This window comes from Bufo gargarizans, chromosome 6 (genome assembly GCF_014858855.1).
Source record: "Bufo gargarizans isolate SCDJY-AF-19 chromosome 6, ASM1485885v1, whole genome shotgun sequence".
Lineage (NCBI taxonomy): Eukaryota > Metazoa > Chordata > Amphibia > Anura > Bufonidae > Bufo > Bufo gargarizans.
The window spans coordinates 153,136,714-153,159,269 of NC_058085.1; the positions used below are offsets into that span (position 1 = coordinate 153,136,714).

General features: G+C 45.1%; 1 protein-coding gene across 6 annotated transcripts in view; it reads right to left on the reverse strand.

The window, feature by feature from the left end:
• Nucleotides 1-22,556, reverse strand: part of SEC31B (SEC31 homolog B, COPII coat complex component) — a 127,513-nt gene that overhangs the window by 25,083 nt on the left and 79,874 nt on the right. For 4 of the 6 annotated variants that reach the window (XM_044296837.1, XM_044296834.1, XM_044296833.1 and 1 more), the window contains exons 21-22: nucleotides 3,954-4,259; nucleotides 1,089-1,127 (exon numbers count right to left, since the gene is read on the reverse strand). In XM_044296837.1, coding sequence (XP_044152772.1) covers nucleotides 1,089-1,127; nucleotides 3,954-4,259 — 345 coding nt within the window. The remainder of the gene's footprint in view (nucleotides 1-1,088; nucleotides 1,128-3,953; nucleotides 4,260-22,556) is intronic. The other 2 variants (XM_044296836.1, XM_044296835.1) reach the window with 1 other exon arrangement.

The following is a 22,556-nucleotide window of genomic DNA, read 5'->3' on the forward strand; positions in this document are numbered from 1 at the left end:
ATTTTGCCTTACTCGATTTTTTCTGTTGTGGTTCTGTAAATGGCTCCAGCTTTTGACAGATTTCGGTCTTCCTCACCTAAACCAGCTTAGCCAGAGCTGAGCATGCAATGCAAGCCCGAAATCCAGAACGTCAAGCATCATTTCCACATGGAGTTGGTGCTCTGGAATCTCAATGTAAGGGTCTCCAAAACATGCATTCTACAAACTAAAGCAGTCACATGGAAAGCACAAACAAATGCTACTCGTGTGCAGACAAAAGCTCATTGGGTATTAAATGTCATATTGTTGGCAGATGTGTCGCCATCATCCAACTGGAAGCGCAGTCATAAATAGCGATGGTATGCTGGAAAAAGAGGCTCTTTCTATCCAAAGGCCCCATTTCAAGGAACAGAGCTACAATAATGTCCTTCAGGAAGCAAATACAGCTTGGATTGTGCAGTCCAATAAAATGTAACTGTGAAATTAATTACATTCTGACACAGCCAACCCACATCCAGCTATGCCCTTGCGCTGGGTAGAGCATGAGCAGCACATAATTTACATAAAGCTGCTCACTAGACAAAGCAGTGAAACTCAGAGAGGGAGATTTATTAATAGTCTGCTGCTGGAAAATGCAACTGACTTATAAAGACGCATAAGCCTCGTCATAAATTAGGCTCATTCTCTGGCAGTCTGTGCTCCAAAATGAAATCTAGAGCAGCTCGTAGCGGTTGTAGATTTCAATGAACAGCGAACAGGCGCAAATGAAGATAAATGTGGAAGACCCCCTAGCCCAGCCCTCACCACTCTCCTTTTTAGAAAATAGCAAGGGTGGCGCAGAAACGCCACAATTAAAAAATTGCAAATGCAAGGTTTGTGACTTTTTTTTGCCAAAAAAGAGGAGCAGGGAGATGATAAATCTCCCCCAAAGTTTTTAACAAATTTGGTTAATAACTAGCAAAATCCTTCAAAACTGTTGGAGGGATATCTTTTAAAAAGTATTAAAAAAACATAACCATATAAAGACATAATCCACTTTTTGGCACAATTTAGTAATCTCCCTCAATATATATACACTACAGAGTAGGAAGGACTTCCCAAGTCTTTACCTGTAGCATCTTGTCTGTTTTCCAGCCAGGGAAAGAAACCTAGAAATGAATTGGTCATTCAAATATGTCAAGTCAACCCTGGAAGAAAAGTGGCACCCTAGGCTAAAGGATGGTTGTTCCAGACACACCGATTTCATACCTGGAGTTTCTCAGAGACAATACTTTTCTACAGTGACTTAGGCAACAAATGTAGTATTCCCCATAACAACAAGTGTTATTGTAACTCAAGTAGTTTCTTGTATGATAGAATGAAGTCTACTGCTGGCAACAACCCTCACAGACTCCACAGACCATAATACAACTCTGCCCATACCTTAGTAACATGGTTTATAAATTCTCCATGTTGAGATATTACCCTCTTGGGATAGGTCTCTATTACCCCTCTCCCCTCTTTTTTTTTTTTATCCACCATTAAGCTGGTATTGTTTTTAGTATCCCACTGTCTCCAAACTCATTCACCTGTTTTTTCAAGCCATACCTAGTTGCTAGAACTTTCTTTAAGATATCTTCATTGTGTCTTTACTGTGTACCATGCACACCAATAAATCAGTACATTAATACATCTGTGTAATATGTGTAGGTCCCCTTCGTGCCACCAAAGCCCTGACCCATCAAGGCATGGAGTTCAAAAGAACCCCGAAGTTATCCAGTATTGAATGTGTTTTAATAACATCTATCCCCAGGGGGAACAGGGGAACCCGCTATCATTATAGGCATGGGTACCAGCAGTTAGAGAGCCCCACGATCGGACACTTATCCTCTACACTGTGGATAAGGAATAAGTGTTGTCTAGGGCAAAAGCCCTCTTACTTGCTCAGCAATTTTGGCTACTGTAGCTCTTTTGTGGGATAGGGCTATCATTCGCTCTGCACTTGCACTGAACAGCTCCGAGCGCTCAGGAACCTTACACTGGTTTACCCGCTGCTCCTACTTTGACGACTTTTGGTAGGTACCAACAACTGAATACTGAGAATAGCCCCTGAGACCTGCTATTTTAGAGATGCTTGTTCTATTCTTATGCTTGCCCAGTTTTAATGCTTCCAACACAATAAGGCCCCATTCACACGACTGTATGTTTGGTCCGCATCCGATCCACATTTATTGCAGACTGAACAAGGACCTATTTATGTCAATGAAAAAAACTGTGTGCTCTCCACATCATATGTCCTTTCCACAGTCCCGCAAAAAAGATAGAACATGTTCGTTTTACAGACAAGAATAGTCATAGATTCAATGCTTCTGCAAAAACAAAACAAATTTAACACCAATATCATGTGTATTTTTTGTAGATCCACGTTTTGCAGACCACAAAGTACATACAATCGGATAAATGTACCCTTACTTCAAGAGCTTTACTGCTCACTTGTTGCCTTCTGTATCTCATCCCTTGACAGACGCTTTTGGAATGAGATGATCAATGTTATTGACAGCACCGTTGTGTGGGTTTAATGTTATAGCTGACTGACTCCTCAACACTGAAATTGTAACACAAAGAAGGACAAGCCGTAAGGTTATGTAAATCGAGGAAGCAGCAGGCGTCGCTAAGAACTGCAGACGATCACATTTTCAAGCACCTAGCACCTTTGTGGCATGTGGGAGGGGCATAAAAGCCAGACTGAAAGCCACATGAAACCTTCAAAATCAGATTAAGTCATGTGGGATGATTGTACGATGCCTCCTGTTCGTCAACGTGCCAGTTATCACCAGATGTCACAAACTGAGAAAGACAGAATCCTTCAAATGAGAGACCTTGTTTTATCAATCTGGCAGATCACTACACGCCTTGGCCGAGATGTTAGCACTGTATAATTTTCTGTGTCCCGGTGGTTGGGAGAACAACAAAAAACTGGAATGACAGCGGTGCACAGAGGCGAACCTCTGCACGGACAGATCGTATGATGAGAAGTATGGCATGTAGTGATACATTCTGTACTGCAAGTGAACTTGGACATCACATCCCAAACATAGGGCGGCAAACTGTATCTACATAAATCATCAGACGGGGTTTACACGACATTGGGCTATGAGCATGACGTCCAGCTACAAGTGTTCCATTGACTTCACACCATGACTCTTTGTCCCACTTTTGTTTTGGACACAACGATACCCAGAGATTGGTCTAGATACATGGGCAATGCCACAAAGACGCCATAACAAGGAAACATCACACTGTGACTACTCCCAGGATTATGATTTGGGGTGGCATAATGTACAGCAGCCAGACCCCTCTAGTCTTTATTGCAAGTACAGAAACAGCTTGGTGTTGCATTGATTTGGTCATGGAATCTTTGATATGGGCATATCTCCTAAGAGAGCCATTTTTCAACAGGACAACACCGGGTTGCATGTTGTTCGTGCTACTGTGAGCAGCCTGCATGGCCTAAATGTGCTACTACGGCATGCAGCGTCTCTGGGCTTGTCTCCCATCGAACACATCTGGGATGTCATTGGTTGGCAATTGCAAAGGAAGTTGCAAGCAGCGGATCTTGATGATTTGTGTGCCCAAGTACATACAGAGTGGCAGAACATTCCTGAGACAACCATTAATAACCTCATTGATAGAATGCCAAGGAATAAAAGAATGTGTATTTCTGCGCGTGGCACTGATACTCGATACTGAATAAATCGAGATGTTTTGAATATTTTGTTTACTTTTTTTTATCATTTCCATATCATTAACACATCTATTGATCCTGTGATTTCCATAATTCCACGACTTTTACTTCTTGGTGTTGCAATTTCAATGTTGAGGAGTGTATATAGGTTTCATACAAACTACACTGTATGATCCACACTGTACTCGTTTGACATTGCACAGGGCTTAACTTTTTTTTATTTTTTTTATCAGGATAAACAAAAATATACCTGTTGGAGGTGGTGGTGGCGGCGGCCGGACAGTTGGTGCTCCGGGTCCTCCTTCATAATATCCCATGTCTGGTTGATAGTTAAAAGGAACATGGGATGTAGTCATAGTGGGTGGTGTTGGAGGTTGACTCATGCCTGATCGTGAAGCAGGATGATAAGCAGATGGGTGCAAAGGTGGAACGGAGGCTTGAGGGTATGCATTAGATACTCCAGGGACATTCATAGGAACATCATGAGATGCTGGAGGAAATGTAGTATGGGTTGACATTGGGGGAGCTTGTTTCATGGGTGGAGGCTGTAGGATTCCTGAAAAGTTAAATAAGAATTTATATGAATATAAAACACTAGAAAACCCACACTCTTAGATTTGCTTACAGAAAAATTTTACAGATTTTTTTTTAAAAGTTTGGCTTCTTTACTGTAGATAACAATACTAAGGCTAGTTTCACATTAGCACTAAACCATCCAGCAGGCCTTTCCCTGCCAGAGCCCACTGACTATAGCGGGACCTGGCGGGAATCCCGCCTGCTTCTGGCGCAAGTGCCAGGATTCAGGAGGACAAAAACCAGTGCAAGCAACATTTTTTGTCTGGCTGATTCCTGGCACTCATGCTGAAAACAGGCAGTTCCCTGCCGGGTTCCATTATAGTCAATGGGGTCTGGCACTGTTCCAGCTATTTATGGCTATGCCTGACATAATGAATTCCGGTAGGCTGTTCCTCTGCCGCAACAGCTTGCAGGATGGTTTTAACACTAGTGTAAAACTAGCCTAACTCTTTCTACAGCTTATTCATCGGCACTTACTCATATCACGTATTGCATAATATCTCTAGCTGCTATACAGCCTGAAATAGACCAAGTTAAAGTAGCACCACCTTCAGATGAATGTGAGCTCAGGCAGCGGGGATGAGACGAGGAGCAGTGTGATTAGTGCTGACAAGCAGCAGGGAGAGGAGCAGAGGAATAGATCCTCCTGTCCCTGTATCACTGGGAGGGGTAACATGGATTTGTGTACACTATCAAGTTCTCACCACACAGCATACTTGCTCTTTGATTGTCACATATGGGGGAGTGTTTTTTTTTTTTTTTTTAAAGGAGTTTAAAGATGTCCCTCATCTAATGCCCCCCATACCCAATTAAGCAGTTTATTGATGCTACAACTTGTGAAGAAGAAAGATGAAGCACCCACCACTGTAAAACTTCAAAGTTTTATTAATCCATAAAAACCGAGCTATAGACCTATACTGCACTGTACATCTCTGTCAGCCCAGTTTTAATGGATTAATAAAACATTAAAGCTTTACAATGGTGAGAGCTGATCTATTTTGTTGTGTACCACCTAACCGCTCTACATACAGTCCTCCTGCTCCGGATGACTGTATTCAAGACTGCAACCAGGTACTGCTGACTAGGTCATCTTTTATGTGGTCGAGTTTATTGAGGTTATGACCCAGACTTTTACCAGCGTCTGGATTACGGCATCAGATTAGTTGCAAATCACCTTCACATCACGCACTCACACAAACATCAATAAAAGGTTTCCATTTTATACTGTCCCCATCCTCTCCATACCTGATCTTACTATAGAAAAATGCTAGTGGTACCTGTTACTTGCTACAGTAACACCAAAAACAATTACCACTACAGAAAAATATCTAATATATTTATGACAATTGGAAAAGACTTGCGTCAGTCACAAAAGATAGTTCACCCTCTGACTGTCCCCATATCAATTAGTTTACAAAAACAAATAGTATGGCAGGTTTTAGATGGTGCAACACCGGTGCTTTTTTGTGTCCACATTATGGGGCGCCGCCTGGACCTCCCACAACTCATCAGAATCGAAGGTATGTGGCTTTAAAAGGGTTGTCTCATCTAAGACATTGATGGCATATCGCTAGGATATGCCATCAATGTCAGATAGGAGCGGGTCCCAGAGGTGGGACCTGCACCTATCTCCAGAACAGGCCTCCCAACTGAAGGGTGAACAGCCACACATCCACGGACATGCTTTATTCACCACTACGGGAGTTCGTAAAATAGCCACGCTTGGTTATTTCCAGCAGTACCACAGCAGTGAATGAACAGCATGTCGCTCATGTACAGAGTGCTGTCCTTTAGTTCGGGGACTCTATAACCTAGTTATATGTCATCAATCTCTGACATGGGATTACCCCTTTAACTCATTTAGAGGGTTCGGGTGGTGTGTTCATAAAGCGGGAGAATAGTGCATCTGTCCGTTTAGAGATTGATACTTTTAAAATTAGACAAACAGTTTGTATGGGGGGATGGAAAATTATCTACTATATAATTCCCAATGTTTGAATGCAAAGGCGGATTCCTGCAGATTTTTGCATTTCTCTAAAGGGGTTTTCCCATGACAATAACTTATCCCCTATCCACGGGCTCCATTGAAAACAGGTAACACGGGTCCCAAGTCTTATGATTGGTGGAAGCCTGACAGATCTCTCTACATTCTGCCATTGCCGAAAGCATAAAAGTCTCCATTTGGCCCCATTAACACGCAACAATTTTCTTCTGGACGATTCTCTGCATATTTGCCGGGTTGCAGCCGGATCTTTGCTGGTCCCAATTACAGTTAATAAGGCCGGACATAGACTTTCATGCAGAGAGATCTGTAAGACTGTTCCCTGCCAGAACAGCCTGCCAGATCGCTTGCGCTTGTGTGAAACTAGCCTGACAGTGTTTTTTTTGCAGATTATCTTTTATTTCCATAATGACTCATTAAGGCTACTTTCACACTTGCGTTCAGAGCAGATCAGTCTGGTGTCTGCACAGACGGATCCGCTCCTATAATGCAGACGATGGGATCCGTTCAGAACGGATCCGTCTGCATTATAGTTTAGAAAGTTGCTCAGACGGATCCGTCCAGACTTTACATTGAAAGTCAATGGGGGACGGATCCGTTTGAAAATTGAGCCATATTGTGTCAACTTCAAACGGATCCGTCCCCATTGACTTACATTGTAAGTCTGGACGGATCCGTTTACCTCCGCATGGCCAGGTGCAAGCAGCGTTCGGGTGTCCGCCTGCTGAGCGGAGGACAAATGGTGCCAGACTGATGCATTCTGAGCAGATCCGCATCCACTCAGAATGCATTGGGGCCGTACGGATGCGTTCGGGGCCGCTTGTGAGAGCTTTCAAACGTAACTCACAAGCGGAGCCCCCGAACGCTAGTGTGAATGGAGCCTTACTCAGTAGTCCTTTTAGTTGTAAATTGTATTTATTCACGCAGTATTTGCATATAATCAGTTTGCTGCAAAGCTGCATGAAGGTGGATGTGTATGTTATAATTTAGTATTTTTTTTACATGGTATGCTAAGTGCTCTTGAAAAATTTAGATTTTGGCATCTTAGTTTAAGTACATATTTTTAACACATTTGTGGCTGTCAGCCAAATTGCATGGCCTCCATTTGTGCTTTTGAATGCACATGCTTTTGATGACGTATATTCTTGTAATAAATATGAACCTTTCACACCCTTTTATATTATTTTTCTGTGTAAACCTATGCTTGGATTTGATGCGAGTCTTAGGCACAATGATTATTTGATGCATGCTTTTTTTAAATAATTTTTATTTGTCATATAGTTACTTGAAGGTGGACATGGTTGTCAGCAGCTCGTCAAGACAACTGAAATGATCGGGTTATCTGCTTTCACGGAGTATATACATTTTGGTGGAGAACTTACTTTTTAAACTGTGTAAACATCTGTAATCTGTATTTCATAAGTTTCTTTTTTTTTTTTTTTGAGGTTCAAGTCTAAATCCAGATTGTTGGTCTTCCCAGTTCTGGCGATTTGTGTAAATTTAGGCTTAAAGGGCATCTGTCAGCAGATTTGTACCTATGAAACTGGCTGACATGTTCCATGTGCACTTAGCAGCTAAAGGCATCAGTGTTAGTCTCATGTTCATGTGAGAAAATAATGTTTTAATATATGCAAATGAGCCTCTAGGAGCTACGGGGGCATTGCCGTTACACCTAGAGACTCTGCTCGCTCTAGAGCTGCCGCACCCTCTGCACTTTGACTGACTGACTTTAGGAGGTCAGAGCCAGGTGTGCTCACATTTGCACTGCCTGGCCGAGTCAATAAAAGTGCAGAGGGTGCAGCAGTTACAGAGAGAGCTGAGCCTCTAGGTGTAATGGCAACATCCCCGTTGCTCATGGAGGCTCGTTTGCATATACTAAAACAATCTGGGCACATATGAACATGGGACCAACACAGATTGCCACTTCAGCTGCCAAGTGCACATACAAGAGGTCAGCCAGTTTCATAGGAACAAATCTGTTGACAGATGTCCTTTAAGTTGTGTGTATAAACTCCCCACATTTCCTTAAAATAAAAGATCGACTTGTGAAAAGTATAGCTTCTTACTTTGGTTACAGTTTTACCCCACTTTTAGGAAAATTGCACTTTGATACAAAATTGTATGACAGTGCCTGGGTGAATACTGGATGTATACTGAAAAACGAGATTTTTGTGGACTCACCTGTAAAACCTCTTTCTCGCTGAGTTTATTGGGGGACACAGGACCGTGGGTATAGCTGCCGCTACTAGGAGGCGACACTAGGCTAAAAAGTGTTAGCTCCTCCCGCCGGCTATATCCCCTCCAGCCTGGAGAAAGCATATCAGTTTGCGCACAACCAGTAGGAGGAAAAGTAATCAGAAATTAAATAACGCAACAACCAAAAACTGAGGAACCTACCGGTTAATCAACTGCCGTCACCTGTGGCAAAATTAGAAACAAAAACAACGGGTGGGAGCTGTGTCCTCCAATGAACTCAGCAAGAAAGAGATTTTATAGGAGAGTCCACAAAAATCGAGTTTTCTTCCTTGTATCATTGGGGGACACAGGACCGTGGGACGTCCCAAAGCAGTCCACGGGGAAGGAGAAACCACACTCCCATGGAAGTCACAGCTGCTGGAGTCTAAGACACCGCAGCCTGCAAGACCGTGCGGCCCAGAACGGCATCTGCTGATGCAAAGGTATGCACCTGGTAGAACTTGGTGAACGTGTGCAAGGAAGACCAGGTTGCCGCTTTATACAACTGTAAGGCAGAAGCCTGGTGAAAACAGGCCCAAGAAGAGCCCACCGCCCTGGTCGAATGAGCCGTAATATGGAGGGGCGGAGCCTTGCCCCGGGAGCGATATGCCTCGGCAATGGCCAATCGGATCCACCTGGCAATCGTTCCTTTGGAGGCTGCCAAATCCTTGCGAGAACCCTCACGAACAGTGAGTCGGTTAGCCGAAACAACTCTGAAGCGGATAAATAAATCCACAGGGCATGAAACTCGTCCAGCTGGTGGAGGGCACGTTCCCTAGGATGTGAAGGCCAGGGACAAAATGATGGGAGAACGATGTCCTCGTTGACTACCTTCGGAAGAAAGGAAGGCACAGGGCGAAGCACCTCCTTATCTTGGTGCAGAATAAGAAAGGGCTCCCTACAGGAGAGCTCCACACTTCCAAGTCCTGCAATATATCTTGGACAACGTAGGCTTCCTGGCCTTAATCATTGTGCGTATGACTCCATTGGAGAAACCCTTACACTTAAGAATGGCGGTTTGATAAGCCACGCCGTCAAAAATAGTGATTCTAAATGCTGATGGAAGACGGGTCCATGAGAGAGAAGGTCGTCCCTGAGCAGAAGCGGCCACAGAGCGTCTACTAGAAGAAGGATAAGATTAGTGTACCTGGATCGACGCGGCCAATCTGGGGCGATGAGAACCGTCTGGATGCCCTCCCTCTTGATCCTGCGAAGGACCAGGGGTAGGAGAAGGGGGAAGATGTACAGGAGTAAAAGCCGTCCCATGGGGCCACCAGTGCATCTACTGTGCATGCCCGGGGATCTCTTGTCCGCGAGATGAAGGTGGGAAGCTTATAGTTAATTCTGGATGCCATCAGATCCGCGTCTGGATGGCCCCAACGGAGACACATGGAGTCGAACACCTCTGGGTGCAGAGAACACTCGCCCGGGTCCACAGTCTTCCGGCTGAGGAAGTCCGCCGTCCAATTCTCCACTCCTGGAATGAAGACTGCCGATAGCGCTGGTACATGTTCCTCCGCCCACTTTAGAATTTTGGCCGACTCCGCCATCACCACCCAACTGCAGGTTCCCCCATGGTGGTTGATGTACGCCACCGCTGTGGCATTATCCGACTGGATCCGGACCGGCAGTCACCTCAGGAGAGGAGTCCAATGAAGCAGGGACAAATAAATGGCCCGAAGTTCCTGGATGTTGATGGGCAGTCTGGATTCCAACAGAGATAATCTGCCTTGGAATGTACAAGGTGGGAAGATTCCGCCTCACCTGAGGAGGCTGGCATCGGTGGTGATGACCGACCATGAGACCAGGAGAAAGCATTTGCCGGAGACCAAGGCTGGAGTTGAGAGCCATCACCTGAGTTCCGACCGCACCTGCGGAGGAAAGGTGATGGTATGGTCCAAGAAACTTGATGTCTTGTTCCAAGATGACAAGATCGCCCACTGGAGAGGACAAGTGTGAAATTGTGCAAACAAAAGCGCCTCGAAGAAAGAGACCATCAGTCCCAAAACTTGCATGCAAAACCGGATCGACGGACATCTGCGCCGGAGGAGACGAACCGACCACTGAAGGGAGGCAGACTGTCGCCGCGCCGTGTCGATAATCATGCCGAGGAAAGTTTTCTGCCTGCTGGGATGCAGTGCTGACTTCTGGAAGTTCACCAGCCAGCCGAAACGTGCCAGGGCGTCCAGGGTGATGAGTAAATTGTCCTCGTTCTGACGAGGATGTCATCCAGATAGGGGATCAGGGCGATGCCCCTGGAACGGAGAAGGGCGAGGAGAGGAGCTAGCACCTTCGTAAACACTCACGGTGCTGTTGCTGGGCCGAAGTATAGAGCCACGAACTGAAAGTGGTGAGACTCCACCGGGAAGCAAAGAAAACGCTGGTGCGAAGGAGCAATGGGAATATGAAGGTACGCGTCCGGAATGTCCACCGAAGAAAGGAACTCGCCCCGTTCAGAGAGGCAACCACGGAGAGGAGAGACTCCATCCTGAACTGCTGGACCTTGACAAACTGGTTCAGCAACTTGAGGTCTAGAACCGGGCGAACGGATCCCACTTTCTTGGGGATAACAAACAGGTTTGAATAAAAACCTGTGAACTGCTCCGCAAGATCACTCCCCGGGCAAAACGGACTGTAATGCCTGAAAAAAGGAGGAGGCCCGAACTCGGTCTCTGGAGAGCTGGGAAAGGAGGAATCGGTCCGGCGGGGTGGAGGCCAACTCGATCTTGTAACCCGAGGTTACTATCTTGAGTACCCATTCGTTGGAAATGTGGAACCACCAAACTTCCTGGAAAAGGAGGAGCCAAACTCCCACCCAAGCGGGAGGGGGCGCGCCACTTCATGCTGAAGACTGTCTATTGGCTGGGGCACACACCTCTAAGAAAATGTTAGAAATGCAAGATTCAGAAGGCGTGGCTTGCTGCTGAGGAAGAAGGCTGCTTAAAAGCAGAGCTCCGTCAATACAGCAGCGACTAAACTAGTATTTGGCTCTGAAAACTTGCTACATCCTCTCTGCCTACATGTCTCAGACATCTATGATGACCCGGGGCAAGAGATCTATGAAGGCACAAGGCAAACTAATCTTCTTCTTTAATAAAGAGCGAGGACAACATGGCGGTGGCACTCCCTCCTCACCAGTGAGACACAGCTCTCACTTATCCGCCACAGACGAGCCTGTAGATGGTAAAGGGCCAAGCCTTCGATCCTAGTCACCCACTGAGTACTCCGACCAGAGTCGACAGCTCCCCAACCCCCTCACTGCATAACAGCCCCGGAGGGAGCCCATGAACTGTAGGCATACTCAGTAGCTCCTCCAGCAAGAGCCGCACGCCGCTACAAATGGGTCTCTATCCCCGCTCAGTAGTACCCCGGGGCACGTTGGAGCAACATTGCAGGACTTTCCTACCTCAGATATGCCGGCCTCTGGGTCTCTCCTAAAAGATATGTTACTAGCACTCGGCAGATCTATGCAGGACAAAATGGCCTCGCTCATATCCCCTCTGCAGGCCTCTGTATCAGATCTAGATTGCAGGGTCTCACATGCAGAAACAAAACTTGGAAAATTTGGATCCTCACATAACCAACTCATCGATGCCCACAATGACCTCACAGATGAAATTGAGGTAATAAAGCACAAGCTCACTGACCTTGAAATGTCGAAACAATGTCAAAATAAGAGGGATCCATGAGGAAGTCCAACCACAGGAGCTACGGTCCTACCTTCAAGGACTGATGCAAGCCTTGATCCCATCCATCTCTGAATGATACCTCCTTATCGACAGACTACACAGAGTGGCACGTCCTAAGCATCTACCATCTACCACTCCTAGAGACGTCCTAGCCCGGATCTACTTCTTCAAAATAAAAGAGGCATTACTCGAAGCCAGCAGAAACAAAGGTATCCTGCCTTCCCTTTATGAGGAGATCAAGTTGCTTGCAGACTTGTCCGCAGCCAACCTGCAGCAAAGGAGGATCCTGGCCCCCATAACCGCAGCCCTGCGAGACCACGCTATGCCCTATAGATGGGGCTTCCCCACGAGGATTTTAATACAACACAGTGGGGCTTTACAATCCATCTCCTCCTTGGAAAAAGGCAAGCATCTGTTGCAACAATGGAACATTCCGGTTTCAGAAGCCTTCCAGAACCAAGCATCGGTACCAACCCATCTACGCCAAGAATGGAAAGTGGTCTCCTCCAAGAGTCCAGGAGCCGAAATCCCAACTAGCTGTATAAGGGGGCTGAACTGATATACTCGGTCATAAACAGTTATTTGGTTGCACCCAGACATAAGTGTCAATTGAAACTATGCTGACAGCGAACTTTAATTTCTATTTAAGCAAGTTCCTGTTTTGTTTAATGTTTTTTTTTTGGGTTAATGCATTTATCCTGGTACAGTACATTCTTGTCCAACCTACTTACATCTACGGGGGCTAAATCCTCTTATGCACTAGTTCCCAGTAGAGATGACTATTTCCTGTGGTTCGTCTCCACTGCTTTGGTTTGGCCCTCTGGACATGCTGAGCACTTCACCATCCTTCCTCTCCAATGGTAAAAAATTGCATCGTTCTATGTCAAGGGACTGAACAGCCCCCATAAAGGAGCATTTATGTGGAGGGAGATCATAAGCCTCCAGTGTGACATGTTCAGCATTCAGGAGTCACACCTTATAATTGCAGATGCCAGCTGCATTCACCACTGCTCCTTCCCGGTTATATACCAATCCCACTACCACAAAAAACTGAGAGAAGTTATCTTAGGGATCAGTTATCTTGTTATATTGATGTTGACTAATCTCTCAATTTTAAAATCAGTTTGAGGGTTTAGTGAGACTGCAGAGTGCACCTGTATTTGTTATTGTTTTGTTATATTGATTATGACATCCGCACTTGTTACCTTGTGTGAGATGTCTATTGTGGTACTTGTGGTTCGCCGCGGGCATCCTCCACCGTCTGCATTTTGCTGGGGATCGCCATTAGCAACGGGCCACAAGTGCAGGATTTGCTCCCCTGTATATATGCACGACTGCATGTGGGTTTGAGCACCTCCTGCTAATGCCACCCTGTATTTTTGGTTTGTATATATAGATTCCTGGAGGTGTATAAACTCCAATTTAAATGTGCCTGTTTTCCATCTACAGGCCACATTTAGGTGCACCTGTGAGGCCTGGGCCATATCAGTCAGTCTTGAGTGGGACTCGCAGACTCCTCCCTCCTCCCATTGCAAGCATGGTTACATGCTGGAGGTAACTGGTGAGCTGTTTGTGAGTCGGCCTCGTGCTCCTGTAATTTGCCCACTGGCTCCTGGTATTGCCGATACGGCTCAGGTAGGAGAGTGTTAGGTCCCGGGCTACTTGAGAAACCTTGACATGGTGCCCGGGCTTAGACATGTTCTACACCGTAGGACATGTTGACTAATCTCTCAATTTTAAAATCAGTTTGAGGGTTTAGCGAGACTGCAGAGTGCACCTGTATTTGTTATTGTTTTGTTATATAGGGATCAGAGACACAGTAGCTTTCCAACCCTCTAAAGTGATTTCGGACCCTAATGGCAGATTCATTATTGTAGTGGGCTCCTTGAATAACGTCATTTACACTTTAGTGGCAGCTTACGCCCCTAATAGACATCAGACTACATTTCTTAAACTCTCCAGGAAAGTGGACCGAGTTAGGCAAGGCCAAACTATATGGTTTGAGGCCTTCAACGGAATTGTAGATTCTCTTCTAGATACCACCTCCACTGTCAACAGAACACCCTGGTTGAGGGAATTCCTTCTATCAAGGGATCTGTATGATATCTGGAGAATCCACCATGATAATGAGAAGGACGTATTCTTCTCCACAGCACATAACTCCTACTCAAGGATAGACATATTCCTCCTAAATAGATCTTTGATCCATGCTGCAATAGCGCTATCGGTAGAAGTGATCACCTGGTCAGACCATGCAGCTGTTACTTTAACATTGCAGGACATCTACCACTCTAGACATAACTCCTCTTGGGGACTAAACCCTTTCCCTGTGGAATGGCCACAAAGCCTACATAAGGGAAGTCATCATGAAAATAGGTAGCAAGGCAAAAAAGGAAAGCGAGCGCGAGTTCTCGGAACTCATGTCTAAAATCACGCGCCTAGAAGCACTCAATAAAAGAAACCTTTCCCCCATACGCACTGCACAGTTAAAATCCCTGCGACTTCAACTTAGAGAACTCTTAATGTATAAATATGAACAGAGTCTTAGAAAGACCAAGGCTACATATTAATCCCAGGATAACAAAGCAGGTAGGCTATTCGAAGCTAAGATGAGATCAAGCAAAAAGACATAAAATAAAAAAACAGTCCACTGGAGCTCATATATATGACCTGGACAGAATTGCCAATAAATTTAAAACTTAATACGCTTCACTATATAATCTAGAGAAAAATAACCCTTTTATTCACCCACAACAGGCAGCTATAGATGTGTATTCGGACTTCCTCTGCCTTCCTAAACTAACCATATCCCAAATGGAATCTCTAAATGCACCATTGAAGTGAAACAAGGTCTTATCAACTATCCGGTCCCTACCCCTACACAAAGCTCCAGGCCTGGACGGGCTCTCAAAAGCTTATTATAAGACATACAGAGACATCTTGGCCCCAGAGGTGACCCACACCCTACAGCAGGCGATGCAGGAGGGGAAATTCACGAGAGAAATGCTAGAAGCCACCATTGTCACCATCCCCAAACCGGGCAAAGCCCCCGATGTCCCTCAAAACTTTCGGCCAATTTCCCTGCTGAACTTGGATGTAAAAATATATGCCAAAATCCTTGCCAACCGCCTGGCTGCATTGGTTCCACACCTTGTTTCTTCTGACCAAACAGGCTTTATAAAAGACCGACAGATTTATGAAAACACCAGGAGGATTGTCAACATATTAGATACTCTGGAGAGATGGAAATCCCCTGCAGTGTTGGTGACATTAGACGCTGAGAAGGCGTTCGACGGCGTGAATTGGTCGTTCGCCTTAATGCAATCTTAGCGTTATACTCTGCCCCTTCCGCTCGAGTGCTCGCCAGCTCCACTTTATCGGATTCACTCCCCATAACGAATGTAACACGACACATTTCTCCTATGATATTTGTGCTATCAATCAAGCCGCTAACACAGGCTATTAGAACCTACCCGGATATAACTGGGGTGGTTATAGATATTCTATAGCTATCCTTCACTCATCCTAAAAAATCTTTTGGTACGGCTATGGAACTTATAAAAGCCCTTTGGAGAACTCTCCTTCTATAAGCTTAATGAAACAAAATCCCAAATCCTACCCCTCAATATTTCACCAGTAGAGGAACAGTAGCACCCCAAAGCAAATTTTTCTCTAGACTGCCTGACCCAACAGATAGACTACCTAATCCTAAAACTCACCTGCTCCACGAAAGCTTTGTACAAATCCAACTATATACCACTACTAGATACTTTGTATATTTTCAAGATTCTCCAGATTTTAGTTCCCAGATCCTTCTTTATTAAAACAACCCAAATGATCAACACCTACACCTGGATGGGTAAAAAGACAAGGGTGCCTGCCTCCTTGCTATATAAACAGAGGGCTTAAGGGGACATTGGACTACCCAATGTGTTTGATTACTTTTTGGCAACTCAAATACAACAACTGCAAGACTGGTGGCAGGGAGACCTTAGCAAACAATGGGTGCACATAGAAGTGTCCTCTGTCCCCCAGGCATCTCTGAGGTCTCTACTGCTGGTCTCCTTTCTCCCATAACCAATATCCTTACCTTGTGGACGCAGCAATGAGACACTGGAAGGAATTCCATGCTCTATGGAACCATTCACACATCCGTTTGTGTTTTGCGGATCCACAAAACACAGATACCGGCAATGTGCGTTCCGCATTTTGCAGATCGCACATCGCCGGCACTATAATAGAAAAAAATGCCTAATCTTGTCTGCAATTGCAGAAAAGAATAGGACATGTTCTATTTTTTTCGGGAACGGAATAGCGGACCCGGAAATGCGGATCCGGAAATGCGGATCCGGACAGCGCATAGTGTGGCCCCATAGAAATGAATGGGTCCACAATTCCGTTCGGCAATTATCCGGAACAGGTGCGGACCCATTAATTCTCTATGGGGTCTGAAGAGATACGGAGAGCACACTATGTGCTCCCAACATCCGCATATTCGCAGCGCAGCCCCGATCTTCCAGTCCGCAGCTTCGCAAGAAAACAGAGCATGTCCTACTCTTGTCCGCAATTGCGGACAAGAATAGGCATTTCTATGGGGGTGCAGGCCGGGTGTATTGCGGATCTGCAATGCACTACGGATGTCTGAATGAAGCCTAACCAGTCGTAGCCCCACACCTATCCTGGAGTTTATGCCCCTAGATTACACCCGTCTCCAACCAACATAGACTTAGGCACATGGGCAGTCCTGGGTAAAACAAAAACAAAACGGGTAGCAACCATGTCTAATCTACACCCTTTTCAGTACCTATGTGATAAATACAACACCCCGACTAAAGATTTTTAGTACCTAAGACTACGTCATCTTGTCCAATCAGAGCTCCGTGTTTCTGTTAACATCAATGGCTCTTTATTGGAATTATGGTCAGTCCCTAGGATTAAAAATTTGCCCCTTAGGCCTATTTGCGTCATGATGGGCAACAAGGAGACCTTTATTAAATCCTCACCTTTTCTCTCCTGGGAGTCGGAATTGAACAAATCCTTCTCGAATGCCCAGTGGTCAGCAGCTCTACGACTATCTGCCAGACTTCTTAAATGCACTTCACATTATGAATCTATCATGAAGACCACGCTACGGTGGTATTATACCCCCGACAGACTATGCCACATGTTCCCAGGAAGGCAAGGGCACATAATGCATATCTTGTGGTCTTGTCCTAAGCTTGATGGACTCTGAAGAGAAGTCTTCTTGATAGCTTCTGACCTGGCTGGTCATTCAATAGCCCCTTCCCTAGCCTTATTATACCTTGACTTGGACATCATCCCCAGCAGATGTAGAGGAGTTTTGGCACATTTATTTCTAGCAACGAAACTATCAATCACTTCCAATTGGAAGAGTGAAATTGCTCCTCAAGTCTCTGATGTAATACACAGAATTAACTCCACGTATAAGTATGAGAAAACATTATCATACCTAAGCCGATACCCTGCAGGGTCCTTAAAAATGTTTGGTCTAAACCTAAATACTGTACTTCTGTCTAAATTACTGCATGCAATATACGCACAAATGTTTTGTTTTTTTTGTTTTTATCCAGTGTATAAATCTATGCCGGTAGTGCGATACCACTAATTTATACTGTGATTTCTTTGAAAATACTTTAATAAAAACTATTGTTGAAAAAAATAAATGCAAGATTCATTATATGTTAAATAAAGACCATGCAGCAAAGCTATAGAATCTTTATGGGAGTCAAATAGAGAAGCGCAGCAACATTCCCTCACTAATATACTTGTCAACAGCCTCAAAGTCACAGGCCGGGAGAAACTTATTTCCCAATTGCTATTATATCCCCAGCTCCTTGTAAAGAGGAGGCCACAAAGAGCCAACACAGGAGAATTGTATTCGAACAAAACCGCATCAAGGACCTGCAGAAATCTCCCACAGCCACTGGAGTGTTTGGCAACAGTTGGCGGATTAAGCACTTGAGATGTGACCAGTTCCCCACCCACCTGCCACCAGTCTTTCAACGATCTAAATGGATTGCAGACAAAGAGTGACAGACTTCATGCAGGAGTCTAGAATCAAACTGATCTTACCGAGCGTCCACTCCGAGCAAGGAAAAGCAATTATGTGAGCATTAAAGTATAAAAAGGAGCCCAGCTTGCCTGAGCAGAGAAATTTAAAGGATTAAACCCTACATTCTCTTAAATCAGACTTTAATACAACTTTAAAAAATATTCTTTCAGTGTTACATTGCAAATAAAAGATGTGGCACCTGCAAATACAAGTCACGGGCTAATCTTTATTGAGTGAGGCAGAATGCTGCCCATACAGAAGGGATAAATTCCACCTCCACATGTACCCGCCTAATCATCCTGTCGCTCCCTCACAGTGTTCAACACCAAGTTAAGCTGCGGAAAAGTAGAGTAAATGTGAATTAGGACTGGTCGTCTAGTAAAGAGCTGCATTAACAATTTAGTAAACATCAGAGCGGAAATCTCATTTCTGGCTGGGTGATGTCAGCACAGAGCTTGCTCTTCCGATTACATTTTGGGATGTGTGATCTTTACAGCAGTCATTGTACAGTAATCTGATGTAATAAATAAAAAAATAGCTGTCCTGCTATTCTATAGGAATTAAAGAGGTTTTCTGGGACTTGGGCATTCATGGCCTTTCCTTAGGACAAACAACGAAGAGGACATCATTTGTCAGAGTCACAATCTGGTATTGATGGGTCTGTCCTATTGGAAAGGCCATCAATGTTAAAGTCCCACAAAATCCCTTTAAAGGAGTCAGCCCCTCTGGACATTTATGGCATATCGACTGCTGGCTCTGCTATTCTCGCAAGTCTCATAGCATAGAATGAAGAAAGTCATGCATGTGTGGCATCCTCTCAAATCACGGCAGGGGCAGGTCTCATTGGTGGGCATTTAAGTCATATCCTATCAACATTAGTAAGTGCCTTTCTCTACATTATCGGTGAGGTGGTCCAACACCCCACACCCCCACCAATCAGCTGTTACCTGCAGCCTCTGGTGCCAGATCTACCATAGGTGCACGATGCACAGCTCGGTAATGTAAGCTTAGCTCCCATTCTGTTAGCTGCAGTATCCTGGCACGGCCACTATACTTTGAACAGAGCTGTTTCATTCAAGTTGCACCTGTAAAGCTATCACATCAACAGGACAGATTCCCACCCTCTTCAAGAAAACAAAAGTTTTCATGCAATGACTACATGCAGATTTCATGAAAACTTTCAAGACTAAACGGAGTTAAAAAAGTATATTAAAAAGTTTCCCCAAAAATATACAATGAATGAGCCGTAAACCGTAATTTGTAACAGCCCTGAATGCATCAGTATTACACATATGGTATCTCAGACAAATCACGTTTTTGTAAAATTCTGCATCAAAACATTATTTCACTTTTATCTTTGAACTCACCCTAAAGCCACATTCAGACATGCTGCAATTTTAGTGTGGACAATACATGTGGATGAAGTTTTGTAAATTAAGTACAGAGAAACAAGCAAAATGAGAAATATGCAACATGCTCATTACCTTGCTGAAATATTACAGAATTGAATTGGGGATTCAATGTATAGGGATGAAATCTGCAGCTAAATCAGACTTGCAGCAAGCTTCGCAGCAGAAAAATCCCATTATGTGTGGCCTTATCTGAAGAGTGTTAGCTTCATGCAAATTGGTCATATGTACAGTAAGTCAAAATAGGTCAGTCCCTTGACAGTGGAGTTGAATTGGATTTTTGTACTTACCGTAAATTCCGTACCACTAGGAGGCACTAGATATAAAAAAAAAGGTTGGCTCCGCCCAGGTGGGCTATACCCTCTCCACAGCACTAGGCTATTCCGCTTGTACCAATAGCAGTAGGAGAGAGAAACAAAAGCGAAGAACCAACATGTCCTGGACCGGGAAAGGAAAAGAGAACAGCAGCCCGGTGACAGGGATAGTAAGTAAAACAGAGGGTGGGATCTGTGTCCCCCAATGCATTGAACAAGAAACAGATTTTATAGCAAGTACAAAAAAAACAGGTGCAGAAGAACCATGTGACCCAACAGGACCAGGAGAGACCCTAGCATGAAATGGTTCCAAAGAAGAAGAAAAAAATGGGAGACCGTCAGGATCCCAAGGACAGGTACCTGAGAAAGAAAGCCAGCAAGAAGGAACAAAGGGAAACACCCAGCTCCACCCAAGGTGGGAAAAAATTAAGCGCTAGAGGATAAGGGACAGGACCAGAAGTCCTGCGCGAGAATCAAGAGTTGACCAAGAGTGCACTAGAGAGCCAAAGGGAGGATCTAGAAGGACCAGGGCTCACCCTGAGGAAACAGGAGAGTAGCACAGCAACGTCTGTTGGTAACGACCTAGCGTTCTGCATATGGAAGGACTTAAGTTGGAAACAATAACCTAGCACTCTGCATAGATAAGGAAGCTCCAGGAGGAGAAGCCCTAAGAGGACAGACCCAACAAGATAAAATAGACTATGAGGGTGCCTGGCAGGAGATAAAATGCCTGGAAAAAGGACAGAAGCAGTCCTCAACCAAAGACTAAAACTTTAAGTTGTCTCAGACCAAAACACAGCCTGTTCGTGGCCAACCACATGTAAAGGCCAGGGCAGAGAGGAAACCATGAAGCACTGGAGGCTAAACGCTTGAGAGAAATCATAACAAAGACACAAGGGAAGGGAGCAAGCCTCATTTCACAGCAAGAAAAGGGGGAAAGAGAAACACCCTATAAGAAGGTTGAAACCTCTTCCTGCCAGAGAAAACAGCCAACCCCCGGAGGAGGTGAGTCTTAGGTAATGGTCAGGAGAACGGAACGTAAAGACCTGCTTCCCATACAGAGGAGGCGAGGAACAAGCCTCTGAAAGATATAATATCGCTGGGAAATGTAAGACTAGAGAAATCCCTGGCCACATAAAGTCACAGGGAAAAAAGGAAACAGTCGCAGGCCCTGGGAATACAAGTGGAGACCCACTGGTCAGAGAGATTGGAGTAGAAGAAGAAGACTCCAAACAGCCTAAGGAGGAACAGTTCTCCAAACGAGGGAAAGCTCCGTCCCAAAAGTGACCAATACGATGTAAACTGCAAAACATAGCACTATACAACTAGGTACCAGGTACTTTACCTGGGGGAATGGGAAGAGAGGTTAGAATCTCAAGAAGGCAACAACCTATGAGGATCCAGAAGGGAAAAAAGGACCAAACTGGGCCCAAAGAAGCAGTTATCATACAGAGCCTGTGAGGTCAAAATGTCATGGCCAGCTAGATGGTCTAAGAAAGAGTGGGGTCAGGGACTCCAAGCACGATTACGCGGACAGGGGCTCAAGAAGGGTCCAAAGAACCGGACCACCTAAGGACAACAATAGCCAGAAAATCAAGAAAATACATCTGCCATGGGTGACCAACCATGCCAAGTGTAGTGACCAGCCAACTGTATAACACTGTCCCAGAAGGAGCAAGTACAGCAGCCTGGATTTGGTAAAAGAATCGCCAAACATCCATATGTCAGAAAGGATGAAGAAGTCGGCAGGTGAAGCCGGGAGAGACTACACTGACATGTGGGAAGCCAGGAGAGACTACACTGACATGTAGAAACCAGCTACCAGGAGAGCACAATGAAACCCCCAGGGAAGGGGAAAGGACAACGGCCAGGTCAAGGGAATGGCCCTTCTGTCGTGTAGCATAAATAATTAGAAAACATAAGGGAGTACCAAGAACACCTGGACCATGGAAGACATACGGGACCATGTCCAAAACCCGAGCAAGCCACGGAAAAGTCCTCCCACCGGCAGGTGTGTGGCACTCACTAGTCCTATCATAGCCATATCAGAGAGGACATCCTGCGAAGACGCATGACCCAAAACTGCAGTAGCGACTAGTGCTCACAACGCTGGGTACTCTTGCAGGATAGAACATCCAGTGGTGATCCCTGTACTCTGCCAGGACTGTGCCATGTAACTGTGTGAAAGCAGAGGAGCAGTAATAACAATGTGAGTACTCCATCATAAAATCAGGTAACGCAGCTGTGCAGCATGCAGTAGTACTTTACAGGGTTGACAAAGAGCAATCCTAGCATGCCAGCCAACAACCTGCCCACGGGGGGAGAGCAGCTGTCTGGTGCAAAACAGGACTGGGAAGTCTTGTTAAATAGTGCATCAGGCATTGAAGTAAAAATCATTCCTAGTACAGAGGCAAAGAGAAGACATAGAGGGCCTGGTTCAGGAGGAACTGCACCTGGTGTCAGATATCAACAGGCCAGCAATATACTGAAACGAACAAAGCAACTCTACTCCGCCCAGGAAGGGGGGGAGACATATGGATCCCAGGTATGCCATG